Genomic DNA, 14,581 nt, shown 5'->3' with positions numbered 1-14,581 from the left:
TTGCGTTATTGGATCTTTACATAATATCTAAAGTTGTCAATATTGCTGCAAAAAAATCCTGCCCCCAGCCCTGTCACTTTTTTTTAAACTGGACATGGGGCTGTATTAGAAAACGAATAGTATGTATGTTCCTGGTGATCTGTGTCTACTCATTGCTAGGGGTAATAGTGAAACACTGTTGCTTAATCATGGATACTTTGACCAAGAACAGATTATATTTATGCAACTGATAGCGACAGCACTGATTATACTCTTGCCAAAATGAAGTAGCTTACGGATGCATGGAGAAAGCTCACAGTAATAGTATAACTTAGTCTACTATTTGCTATACAATCGTAGAAATAGTATAATATGTTTGTTGCTATTATGCCTGAGCACATAATATCATTATCCTTATGGCTGTCTTGGGGTAGCAAATTAACAGCACGGCAACTTAAACTCCAATGGGGGTAGTTAAAAAATAAATGGTCCCTAGAGTTAGGTAGCACTGGTAGCTATATTATACAGAGCTGTTCCACTGTTCTGAATGGTTAATCCTAGTTTCTTTCTCACCTCTTACTTCTCAAGTAAACACTACACGCCAACCTCCAGTGACGTCACATGCAGACAACAATCCCGGGCTAGTTCCGCACTAGCTAATTGCCTATGCTGCCGCTCCCATTTGTGGCGCAGCAGAAGCATGTCACTTTTCAGTTTCCCCCACTCAGCCCGGCCAGATCTTGGAGGCCCTTACTGCTCCTCCCACCCTCTGCTTTGCTGATCCACCCACCCTCGGCCGCATCAGTAGCAGCGGCATGTCTCTTTAAAGTACATACAGCAACCGTGAGACAAACTTGCAAGTAAGTAGATGCTCAGTAGTCTCACGGCCGCTGTATGCAAGAAGTCTGTGTCCCCTGCTCACTGACGACCATGCTGTTCTTATAAGGCAGTGCGGCTGTTTTACAGTGCATGTGCATCATTCAGAGCAGCCGGGGCAGCCACACCAGCCCATTAGCAAAACAACACTTTACTATAATAAACATTTTGGGGTATTCGGTATGCAAGGAAATATTGGGGGGTGCTAAGATAACCGACGGCCCCCGGGCATTTGCCCGGTATGCCCTATGGCCAGTCTGGGCCAGGAAGATTTCCTTTCATAATGAAAAGAATTTTGTTATAATACAAACTGATTACGTCTATCTTTCAGACATATTTTTCAGGGGTTTTTTTTATATTAAGAATAAAGGAAAGCAAAATAGAGATTGAAGTAAATGTGCTGAAAAGATAATACTTTCATAACCTTCTGTCACTTTTTGAATTTGACTGTCAAGAACAATTTCAACATATATTCCAAATGTCAACGTATAACATAAAGGATGTCAAAAAGGGAGAATATACTGTGAATACTGTATGATCTGGAGGCCAAGGGGGCAAAACAAACAAAAAATAAGAGAACAAAAATAATGAGAACATTGGGGAGAAAATGAAAAAAGCATGAGATACCATAAACGGGGGCTTTAAATATATAAGAAATGTGACCTGACTCTTTCTACAAAATGAAACAATAGCCATTTATTATTTGAAGCTTTTTACTGTAATGGAAAAATATAGCTCTAGATATATTTCCATTATAAATAATAGTAACTTGACCTCTTGTAACCCCATAACTACTTCTGTTATATTTCTCAGTCAAAAAGTATATTAACAATAGTTATATTTATTGTCCTCATCTCTCCATTTGGTTGCCGTATTTTGCTATCTATATTTGAATGTACACAGTAAAATAACAGTAGTCATCAATCTGTAAACTCACCACTGAATTACGAAATTACAGAACCAAAGGTTTTAAAGCAGACAGGTAAAGGGATATGATACCCACATTTCATGATTCAAATAGAGCATGCAATTTTAAGCAACTTTCTAATTTACCCCTATTTTACGGTAGATTACGAGTTTTGCATTATGAGCTGTGCGGCTGCTACCGTGCAGTTTATTCTCACCGCTCACTTTCCTACAGCACTGGTATTATGGGTTTTAAACAAACCCGGCGTTAAAAGGCAAGAAGTGAGCGTAGAGCAAAATTGTGCTCTATACCTCACTCCGATACAGCGCTGCTTAAGTCAGCGGTGAGCTGGTCGTACGTGCTCGTGCACGATTTCCCCCATATACATCAATGGGGAGAGCGGCTGAGAAAAAGTCTAAACACCTGCCAAAAAGCAACGTAAAACTCAGTAACGCAGCCCCATTGATTCCTATTGGGAAACACATTTTATGTTTACACCTAACACCCTAACATGAACCCAGAGTCTAAACACCCCTAATCTTACACTTATTAACCCCTAATCTGCTGCCCTAACATCGCCGGCACTTACATTATATTTATTAACCCCTAATCTCCTGCCCCCAATATTGCCGCAACCTACCTTCACTTATTAACACCTAATCTGCCACCCCCAACGTCGCCGCCACTATATTAAATGTATTAACCCCTAAATCTAAGTCTAACCCTATCACCCCCTAACTTAAATATAATTTAAATAAATCTAAATAAAATTACTATCATTAACTAAATTATTCCTATTTAAAACTAAATACTTACCTATAAAATAAACCCTAAGCTAGCTACAATATAACTAATAGTTACATTGTATCTAGCTTAGGGTTTATTTTTATTTTACAGGCAAGTTTGTATTTATTTTAACTAGGTAGAATAGTTACTAAATAGGTATTAACTATTTAATAACTACCTAGAAAAAATTAATACAAATTTACCTGTAAAATAAAAACCTAACCTAAGTTACAATAACACCTAACACTACAACGACAATTAAATCAATTCCCTAAATTAAATACAATTAAATAAATTAAATTAAATTAGCAAAAAAACACTAAATTACAGAAAATAAAAACCAAAGTACAGATCTTTAAACTTAATTACACCTAATCTAAGAGCCCTATCAAAATAAAAAAAGCCCACCCAAAAATAAAAAAACCTAGCCTAAACTAAACTACCAATAGCCCTTAAAAGGGCCTTTTGCGGGGCATTGCCCCAAAGAAATCAGCTCTTTAAACCTGTAAAAAAAATACAAACAAGCCCCCCAACAGTTAAACCCCACCCCCAACACAACCAACCCCCCAAATAAAAGCCTAACTAAAAAACCTAAGCTCCCCATTGCCCTGAAAAGGGCATTTGGATGGGCATTGCCCTTAAAAGGGCATTTAGCTCAATTGCTGCCCAAAGCCCCTAAACTAAAAAAATAAACCCACCCAATACACCCTTAAAAAAGCCTAACAGTAACCCCGAAGATTCACTTACCGGGAGAAGTCTTCATCCAAGCGGCAAGAAGTGGTCCTCCAGACAGGCAGAAGTCTTCATCCCGACGGCATCTTCTATCTTCATCCTTCCGACGCGGAGCGGCTCCATCTTCAAGACATCCGGCGCGGAGCATCCTCTTCAAACGACGGCTTCTTTGGAATGAATATCTCTTTAAGTGACGTCCTCCAAGATGGCGTCCCTTAGATTCCGATTGGCTGATAGAATTTTATCAGCCAATCGGAATTAAGGTAGAAAAAATCAAATTGGCTGATGCAATCAGCCCACTAGGATTGAGCTGGCATTCTATTGGCTGTTCCAATCAGCCAACAGAATGCAAGCTCAATCCAATTGGCTGATTGGATCAGCCAATAGGTATTGATTGAAGTTCAATCCTATTTGGCTGATTTGCCTCAGCCAATAGATTTTTTCTACCTTAATTCCGATTGGCTGATAGAATTCTATCAGCCAATCGGAATCTAAGGGACACCATCTTGGATGATGTCACTTAAAGAGATATTCATTCCAGATGATCCATGCCGGATGTCTTGAAGATGGAGCCGCTCCGCGTCAGAAGCATGAATATAGAAGATGCCGTTTGGATGAAGACTTATGCCCGTCTGGAGGACCACTTCTGCCGGCTTCCTTGAGGACATCTTGCCGCTTGGGTTAAGACTTCTCCCGGTAAATGAATCTTCGGGGGTTAGTGTAAGGATTTTTTAAGGGTGTATTGGCTGGGTTTATTTTTTAGGTTAGGGCATTGGGCAGCAATAGAGCTAAATGCCCTTTTAAGGGCAATGTCCATCCAAATGCCCTTTTCAGGGCAATGGGGAGCTTAGTTTTTTTTAGTTAGGCTTTATTTGGGGGTTGGTTGTGGTGGGTGGTGGGTTTTACTGTTGGGGAGGTTGTTTGTAGTTTAAAGATCTGTAATTTGTTTTTTATTTTCTGTAATTTAGTGGGGGGGGGGTGTGTGATTTAGCTAATTTAATTTGCTTAATTGTATTTAATGTAGGGAATTGATTTAATTGTAGTGTAGTGTTAGGTGTTATTGTAACTTAGGTTAGGTTTTATTTTACAGGTAAGTATTACCCTGGGTAGTGCTTGCTGATTACAAAAAATGAGCCAGCTCCTAAGCTTACATTCCTGCTTTTCAAATAAAGATACCAAGAGAATGAAGAAAATTGATAATATGAGTTAAGTAGAAAGTTGCTTAAATTGCATGTCTCTATTTGAATTATGAAAGAAAAAAATTGGGTTTCATATCCCTTTAAACCAGTATGAAAACTAAAACTTTAAAGGACAGTCTACACCAAAATTAGTATTGTTTAAAAAGATGGATAATCCCTTTATTACCAATTCCCCAGTTTTGCATAACCAACAGTTATATTAATACACTTTTTACCTCTGTCATTACCTTGCATCTAAATCTCTGTAGACTGCTCCCTTATCTCATAACTCCACAGAAGTGAGCACATTGTTATCTATATGGCACACATGAACGCTGTCTAACTTTGGAAAAATTGTCAAAATGCACTGAGATAGGAGGCGGCCTTCAAGGGTTTAGAAATTAGCATATGAGCCTACCTAGGTTTAGCTTTCAACAAAGAATACCAAGAGAACAAAGCAACTTTGATGATAAAAGTATATTGGAAAGTTGTTTAATATGGCATCCCCTGTCTGTATCATGCAAGTTTGATTTTGACTTGACTGTCCCTTTAATGGTAAAATTGTTTGTTCTTAGTGCCTATAAGCTTTGCATTTACTATTTCTTTTCAATTCAATAAAAAAATCTCTTTTTTAAAATCTGAAAGAGCTAAAGGACTATCTTGACCAATATTATTTCTTTGCGCAATTTCTAATTTTACTCTTTTTTGAGAGCAAAAAATACATTAGCATTAAAGGTGTACACTTTCCATATGTTTTATATAGATTACAAGTGGAGAGCAAAAATATTAGCGCTATTGTGCATGAACAACAGTCAAGTTAAATCAATAGTGCTTTCATTTTTATGTTCATATTACAAACTGAAAGTAAAATTTTAATATTGATGTCAAATAGTGCAGGTGCACTAAATTCTACACATAAAAGATGTCTATGGGACGAGAAAAATTATAGAGCACCGGATTTCTTCTTGTGAAAATGCAACACATTTAGATCTGGATTTACAGAAATCTGTCATTCTTCAGCATTTCAAATGCACATGTCTAGAGAAAATGTTATTGATAAATGAATCGCTGCTATAAGCAAATAAGCAATCATGCTGCATCAAATCCAGAATCCAGTGTCATGCACTATTCATGAAAGACCTTGCATGTTAGAGATTTTAATTATTCTAATTTAACAAACCTTTTCTCTGCTATAAAGGACTAGATTACAAGTTGAGCGCAGAATATTGTTTACGCAAAAGCGATATTTGCGCTCAACTGAGTAATACCAGCACACGGCTAATCTGCGCTGGTATTACAAGTGAAGTGCAATGCGAACACAACCTCACTTTCTCATTGCGTGGAAGCATTGCGCTCACAAGATTGTACTTCATAGGCTCCAATTGGAGCCTCGTTCTCATGCCGTCAGACACATCATGAGAACTAGTGCAGCGAAGGAGGTAATTTGTGCAGCAATGGCAGCAAATTGTTAATATATATGTTTATGAATATATACATAAATATTCATGTGTTTATATGTGTATATACACATAAATATATAATATATGTATAAAAGCATATACTGTACAGGTATAACATAGTCCCCATAGACCGCAATGTAAAGGCAACTTTTCAGTGCAGTTTTCTTTTCTAAAACCTCCACACCCGCCACTTTTAACCCCTAAAACTGCCTAGTACAGTAGTCTTTTTTATAAAAAATTAAAAAAAGATACATTCTTTATCCATAAAAAACTAAAAGACCCGTTATTATGGGGGCATTTGGGGCACTTTTAGAAAATTAACCAGATATCTGATCCCTGTTTAATTTTCTGAGTGCTAATTGCTACTGCAAGCTCGTGCTAGCAATAACCGTGTAATGGCTGATTATTTATCTCGTGCCTGTAAACGGGAGAATTTATTTTAGATTTTTTTAGCTCACAAAGACCAATCTGTATATGATTTACCTCTATATCTATGGAGAATAGAGAAGACAAGCACATAAATGCTTACATCGATAGAATGATAGATTTATAGATATAAAAAAATTGCCATTTGCTTTTATTTACTTAGACTAACAAAGCAGAGGGCACTTCATGTGCATATTAGTTTTTAAATAAACAGTGCAGTGTAATATGCATACAGGGTACTCACAATATGCAGCAGCGCTCTGTTGCGCTGATAGGCGCGCTCTGGAGACTCTCAGTGCTCCAGCTCACTGCACAGTGGTGATCAGCTCCCTTCCAGAAGGTCAAGTAGGCAAGATTTAGTACATGTAGACCAGAGGCGTGTGTTAAAGCATCAAAATAATTTTTAATATAAAACTGTTTTAGGGATAAAACAATTGTTTTAAAATTTGAGGGTTGAAACATTTATTCAGAGCCCCAATAAAATGCAACGCGTTTCTCCACTAGTACAGCGGTTTCCTCAGGCATAAGAAAATAATGGTATATCACATAGCAGGCATGCTCACCTTTTAAACAAAACATAACCAATCTTAATTGCTCAGAACACACCTGTTTTGGAAAACCTAGCAGTTACCTGCTGCAGCTCCCTGATAATAGATCTTATTCGGTCTAAAAACATACACCTACCTATCCCTAATTGGTCTACATTGGTTTTCAACTCATATATTGCTAATATTGTTTCTATGTATCAAATGTACAAAACTTCTAAACTTATCTTAAAGGGACAGTCAAGTCCAAAAAAAACTTTCAGGATTTAAATAGAGAATGTAATTTTAAACAACTTTCCAATTTACTTTTAACACGAATTTTGCTTTGTTCTCTTGGTATTCTTAGTTGAAAGCTAATTCTAGCAGGTTCATATGCTAATTTCTTAGACCTTGAAGACTGCCTCTAATCTGAATGCATTTTGACCACTAGAGGGCATACGTTCATGCGTTTCATATAGATAACATTGAGCTCATACATGTGAAGTTACCACGGAGTGAGCACTGATTGGCTAAAAAGCAAGTCTGTCAAAAGAACTGAAATAAGGGGGCAGTTTGCAGAGGCTTAGATACAAGGTAATTAAAGAGATACAAAGTGTATTTATATAACTGTGTTGGTTATGCAAAACTGGGGAATGGGTAATAAATGGATTATCTATCTTTTTAAACAACAACAATTCTGGTGTTGACTGTCCCTTTAAGTGTATAATAAAATAGTGAAAAAGTACTCAAGAGTTTCTTTTTATCAAATGTTTAAATTGCTGGCAAAAAAGTACTCTTTTTATCAAATGTCTAATTTATGTGAAAACTGCTGGTATAGAGTAAATCTTAACTCTGATTTGTTTAAATAAGTTTATCACATTGCATTGGATATTTGAAAGTATGTGTCATATGACACTATTCCTCCAAAAGATTTAATACATTTCGTCTAAAATGTGCATATGACACACACTTTCAAATGTTCAATGCGATGTGATGAGCTCATTTAAACAAATCAGAGTTAAGATTTACTCTATTATCTTAAGTGTACACTATTTTATTATACACTTAAAGGAACACTGAATCCAAAATTTTTCAAATTTACTCCTATTATCAATTTTTCTTCATTCTCTTGCTATCTTTATTTGAAAAAGAAGGCATATCAGCTATTTTTGGTTTAGACCCTGGGCAGCACTTGTTTATTGGTGGGTGAATTTATCCACCAATCAGCAAGAACAACGCAGGTTGTTTACCAAAAATAGGCCGGCTTCTAAACTTACATTCTTGCTTTTTAAATAAAGATACCAAGAGAATGAAGAAAATTTGATAATAGGAGTAAATTAGAAAGTTGCTTAAAATTGCATGCTCTATCTGAATCACGAAAGACAAAAATTGGGTTCAGTGTCCCTTTAAGATAAAGTTTAGAAGTTGTGTTCATTTGATACATAGAAACAACATTAGAACAATATATGAGTTGAAAACCATTGTAGACCAATTAGGGATAAGTAAGTAGGTAGGTGTTTTTAGACCTAATAGGATCTGTTATCAGGAAGCTGCAGCAGGTAACTGATGAGTTTTCAATAACAGGTGTGTTCTGAGCAATTAAGATAATTGATTTGTTATTTTTTGTTATTTTTTTTGTTTAAAAAGGTAGAGCATGCCTGCTATGTGATATACCATTATTTTCTTATGCCTGAGGAAACCGCTGTACTAGCGGAGAAACGCGTTGCATTTTATTGGGGCTCTGAATGAATGTTTCAACCCTCAAATTTTAAAACAATTGTTTTATCCCTAAAACAGTTTAATATTAAAAATGATGTTGATGCTTTAACACACGCCTCTGGTCTACATGTACTAAATCTTGCCTACTTGACCTTCTGGAAGGGAGCTGATCACCACTGTGCAGTGAGCTGGAGCACTGAGAGTCTCCAGAACGCGCCTATCAGCGCAACAGAGCGCTGCTGCATATTGTGAGTACCCTGTATGCATATTGCACTGCACTGTTTATTTAAAAACTAATATGCACATGAAGTGCCCTCTGCTTTGTTTGTCTAGGATTTTTATTACTTTGCTGTGAAGTAAGAGAGGAGCTGCATCTGAATTGTGCATCCCAAAAGGAGCCTAAAAGAAAGGAAAAAGGAGGAAAAAAGAGTCCAAGGACTTTCCTAGTATAACAAGTATAGATTACCTAGCTCCTTTCTCTCCTATTTGTATTCAGGACTCTTTTTTTATCACACTCTTAAATTTGACATTACCTGATATTTGGTCTTAGAGTGTTTGATTTTTATTAGCATTTTGTATTAGAAATATTGTGTTATTAATATCTGTATACATATTTGCTTTCTACATATAGCCGTAGATCTTAGCTACATATAGATTTTAGATACATACCATATCTGTATGCTTATTTTGATACATACATATTGTCACTTTTTATGATATATCGCCCCCTAGAGAGACTTAGTGCTCTCATTGTTTTTTTTCTCTAGCTTTTATTTACTTGATGCATTTCTGCTTTCACATTAATTATTATATTTAAACAAATCTCCTTCAATATCGATAAAAAAAGTAAGTAATTTCTTACCAAAATCAGCCAGCTTTAACTCGCCAGTGTCGCTGATGAGAAGATTTTGTGGTTTTAGGTCTCTGTGCAAAATATGGCCTTGGTGAATATAGGACAAACCCCGCAGCAGCTGGAACAGAAACAACTGAAAGAAAGATAAAAGAAAGAAAAAAATGTCACTTTTGCCATTGAATGCTATCATTTTTATTAAAGGGACATGAAACCTAACTTTTACTTTCATGATTAAGCTAGAAGATACTATCAGATACTATCAAATTTACTTCATTCTCTTTGTATCATTTGCTGAAAGAGCAGCAGTACACTACTGGGACTTAGCTGAGCACATCGGGTGAGACAATGACAAGAGGCATATCTATGTAGCCACCATTCAGCAGCAGTTGTGTATGCAATTTCACTTCTACAGTTTTATAATTTATAAATACAATATAATTTTACTGTGGCACAGGGGTTATTGATAGTATTAATAAACATAAAATTACTTTTTCTTCCAGTTTAGAGTATATTTATTTCTATAACATGAGTTGTATGGATCATTCCTTTGACACCCTTTACATTGAGAAAAACATAATGGGCGTGATCCGATATACGGCGTACTTTTTGGGGCAAGCAAGGTAACCCGAGCCGCCCGTAGTTTCACCTCGCACATCGGGGTATCCAATATACCCCGCCGGCAGTTGCTAAAGTGCCGTAAGTCGGACAAACTAGCGATGTCCAGAAATAAGCGTAACTACAAATTTCTGGAGTCGCCAGTGACTTACGGCACTTTAGAAACTGCCTGCGCCTACAAAAACTTACTCAAATATAAAATCTCCCATAACTGTCTAACACGCCTCCCAAAAATAGCCCGACACGTATAACCCTCTATCCGCAATCCCCCCTCTCACTCCTAACAATAAATGTATTAACCCCTAGACCGACAACCCCCCACAACGCAATAAGCCTAATAATTAACCCCTAAACCGCCATAGCCCACACCGCAATAAACCTATCCTAGTATTAACCCCTAAACTGCCGCTCCCGGATCCCCCCACCACCTATATTATATGTATTACCCCCTACACCGCCGCCACCTACATTAAATATATTACCCTCTAATCTGACCCCCCTACACCGCCGCCACCTATATTAAATTTATTAACCCCTAATCTGACCCCCCTACACCGCTGCCACCTACATAAAATATATTACCCCCTAAACCTAAGTCTAACCCTAACACCCCCTAACTTAATTATTATTTAAATAAATCTAAATAATATTAATATTATTAACTAAAGTATTCCTATTTAAAACTAAATACTTACCTATAAAATAAACCCTAAGATAGCTACAATATAATTAATAATTATATTGTAGCTATTTTAGGATTTATATTTATTTTACAGGCAAATCTGTATTTATTTTAACTAGGTACAATAGCTATTAAATAGTTAATAACTATTTAATAGCTACCTAGTTAAAATAATTACAAAATTACCTGTAAAATAAATCCTAACCTAAGTTACAAATACACCTAACACTACACTATCAATAAATTAATTAAATAAACTACAATTATCTAAACTAAAATACAATTAAATAAACTAAACTATATTACAAAAACAAACACAAAATTACAAAAAATAAAAAAATATTACAAGAATTTTAAGCCAATTACACCTAATCTAAGCCCCCTAATAAAATAAAAAAAGCCCCCCAAAATAATAAAATTCCCCTACCCTAAACTAAATTACAAATAGCCCTTAAAAGGGCCTTTTGCGGGGCATTGCCCCAAAGTAATCAGCCTGGTTGCGATATCCATTGAAACTAATGGTTGCGCTCGAGCAAAGCTGGCTGCGCTCACCCTTCTCCGGTTAACACGCTTTACCATTAAATTGTAATATCAAATTTGCGCACTAATCGTAGTGAGGTTAAGCAAAACTGGTTATCGCGTGTGCACTATTATTAGCACACCACTTGTAATCTAGCTCAAAGTGTGCTAGACTGTGTCCTCTACCTTAATTATGAAAGCTTAATTCTGATCATGTCTCTTTAAACCTGTGCATTTGTTCTAAAATGTGTACATTTCAGTAGTACATGCAGTTAAACTTAAAGGGACACTGAACCCAAATTTTGTTCTTTCGTGATTCAGATAGGAGTAAATTTGAAAGTTGCATGCTCTATTATCAAATTTTCTTTGTTCTCTTGCCATCTTTATTTGAAAAAGAAGGCAGCTAAGCTATTTTTTGGTTCTGACAGTTGTACAGCACTTGTTTATTGGTCGGTTACATTAATCCACCAATCAGCAAGAACAACCTAGGTTGTTCACCAAAAATGGGCCGGCATCTAAACTTACATTGATTTTGAAATAAAATAAAATAATAATTTTGAAATAAAGATACCAAGAGAATGAAGAAAATTTGATAATAGGAGTAAATTAGAAAGTTGCTTAAAATTGCATGCTCTATCTGAATCACAAAAGAAAAAAATTTGGCTTCAGTGTCCCTTTAACTCCTTAAAATTTCCAATGATATTTTAAAGGGACAGTAAACCTCAAAAATAATGTTATATAATTCTGCACATAGTGCAGAATTATATAACATTATATTAGCACAAACTTTATAAAATCTAATATTCCCTTTGAATTTAAAAAAAACCCCGGCTGTTTTACAGACCCGCTCTCTGTGCTCTTCTGATCGGGTCTGTTTTATTCACACAGCGCATCGGGCCAGCTGTATAGTCACAGCCCGGCCCGACTGCGCCATTATACACAGTGCAGCTCGCTCCTGCTCTGTCTGACAGCAGGAGCGAGCTGCACTGTGTATAATGGCGCAGTCGGGCCGGGCTGTGACTATACAGCTGGCCCGATGCGCTGTGTGAATAAAACAGACCGATCAGAAGAGCACAGAGAGCTGGTCTGTAAAACAGCCGTTTTTTTTTTTAAATTCAAAGGGATATATTACGTTTTATAAAGATAAGGCTAATATAATGTTATATAATTCTGCACTATGTGAAGAATTATATAACATTATTTTTAAGGTTTACTGACACTTTAAGTAATAATGTGGATATTATGTAATTATATTTTTATATTTTGAGGTATTCTCTGTAGGATAGTGTGAATCAAATGTAATGTAATTCCCCAGGCCAGTCCAGTCCTACCATAAATGGCTTAAAACTTTGGTTTATTTACTCAAATTCATTAAGGTATACATACATGCATACAAATATACACACACAGAAACCCACCAAAATACTATAGGGTTTTCTGGTGCGCACACACACACATATATATATATATATATATATATATATATATATATATATACACATACAGTATATATATAATTTTTTATTTTATTTATTTAACCTATTAATGGTAATTAAATGTTTATGAGAGAAGGTTATCCTGATTGGAAAGGTATCTACTAATCAAATCAGGACTTGTAAAAAATCTGCAGAATACTTTAATGGATTTGCAAGCAAGGTCAAAACAAAGAAACCCTGACTGAAAAGGGTTTTGAAATGCAAGATAAGGCTGTTACCTAAGACTTTATTACATGCAGTAGATTTTGTTAAAACAATGTTTCTGTTTAAACATACAAATGATTTAAGGCTTTGCCAACAACAGGAAGCATGTATTTATTCACAGATTGTACAAAGTAATAATTTCACATGTAAATAAATGGCAGGAAACATATTTTGTTCTTAAAGAGGAAAACTTCGAAAAAAAAATATGTATATCCACCCACAAACTGCACAGTACACCCAAAGGAATCGGCCGGTACAGGCATTTAGAGGTACAGAGATTTTATTTGCTTGAATCACACAGTTATAAATAGGGGTTGACCTTACAGAAAATAAGCTATTTTATTCTTTTGTTTTTCAGCAAATACATAAAGCTAATTCAAAATAGTGTATTATATACAAAATATAAAAAAAAGTATTTTCATTTTGTTTAGTGAATCTAAAGATATCTATACAAACTTATTTTATGGTAGCTGTAGTTCTAAGACTTAGGGGCCGATTTATCAAGGGCCGAATGGCCCCTGATGCCCCTATTTCTGCGCGAGCCTTCAGGTCTTAAGACCGCTGCTCCTTAACTGGTCCTCTGCCTCTGAGGCTGCGGACATTAATCCGCCGATCCTATGCGATCGGATTGATTGACACCCCCTGCTAGCAGCCGACTGCCCGCGAATCTGCAGGGGGTGGCATTGCAAAAGCAGTTCACCAGAACTGCTTGTGCAATGTTAAATGAAGACAGCGTATGCTGTTGGCATTCTGCGATGTTTGTCGGACATGATACGTTACAGCGTATCATGTAGGACAGACATTGATAAATCGTACCCTTAGGGTTGAGACAATATACACTGTACTTAAATTATATAGCTATATACTGTACATTGAAATTGTCCAAAATAAGCACAAACCCTAAAACACATTTTATTTTCTTATAAAAATAGAAAGACACATTTTGTAAAACTTGATATTTTTCCTTTTACCTATAATCTAACTTTTCTCTGGGTCATTTAAAATGGGGTTTTTTTTTACTCCTAAGAAAGTAATATTTTTTATTTTCAGTTCTGGAACTTTGATTAGGAACTTTATTACTCAATCACTAGCAATTTCCTCCAATACTACTTTATGTCATTAATTAACTAAACTAGCAGAATAAAAAAATAACTGGTGAGATTGACGAAGTTGAATGATTATTAGTAAATGTTGATCATTGTGCAAAATTCACTAAAAGTTTTCTTCATCCACTCTAGTATTTACAGTATCCCACAAAAGTGAGTACACCCCTCACATTTTTGTAAATATTTTATTACATCTTTTCATGTGACAAGACTGAGGAAATGACACTTTGCTAAAATATACAGCCTGTATATACGCGTAAATTTATATATATATATATGCGTAAATTTGCTGTCCCCTCAAAATAACAACACACAGCCATTAATGTCTAAACCGTTGGCAACAAAAGTGAGTACACCCCTAAGTGGAAATGTCCAAATTGGGCCTCCCCGGTGTCATGTGACACTGACTCATTAGTGTTTTAAGGTCTCAGGTGTGAATGGGGAGCAGGTGTGTTAAATTTGGTGTCATCTCAAATCTCTCATACTGGTCACTGGAAGTTCAACATGGCACCTCATGGC

At 36.0% G+C, this 14,581-nt stretch overlaps 1 protein-coding gene across 1 annotated transcript in view; it reads right to left on the bottom strand.

Annotated features, from left to right (window-relative positions):
* The window catches only part of CDK14 (cyclin dependent kinase 14), a 1,122,917-nt gene that overhangs the window by 562,091 nt on the left and 546,245 nt on the right, over positions 1 to 14,581 (bottom strand). Inside the window, exon 8 of the mRNA XM_053714025.1 lies at positions 9,450 to 9,573. Within this exon, the coding sequence (XP_053570000.1) occupies positions 9,450 to 9,573 (124 nt within the window). The remainder of the gene's footprint in view (positions 1 to 9,449; positions 9,574 to 14,581) is intronic.

This window comes from Bombina bombina, chromosome 5, assembly GCF_027579735.1.
Source record: "Bombina bombina isolate aBomBom1 chromosome 5, aBomBom1.pri, whole genome shotgun sequence".
Taxonomy (NCBI): Eukaryota; Metazoa; Chordata; class Amphibia; order Anura; family Bombinatoridae; genus Bombina; species Bombina bombina.
This window is presented reverse-complemented; position numbering and strand designations above follow the sequence as displayed.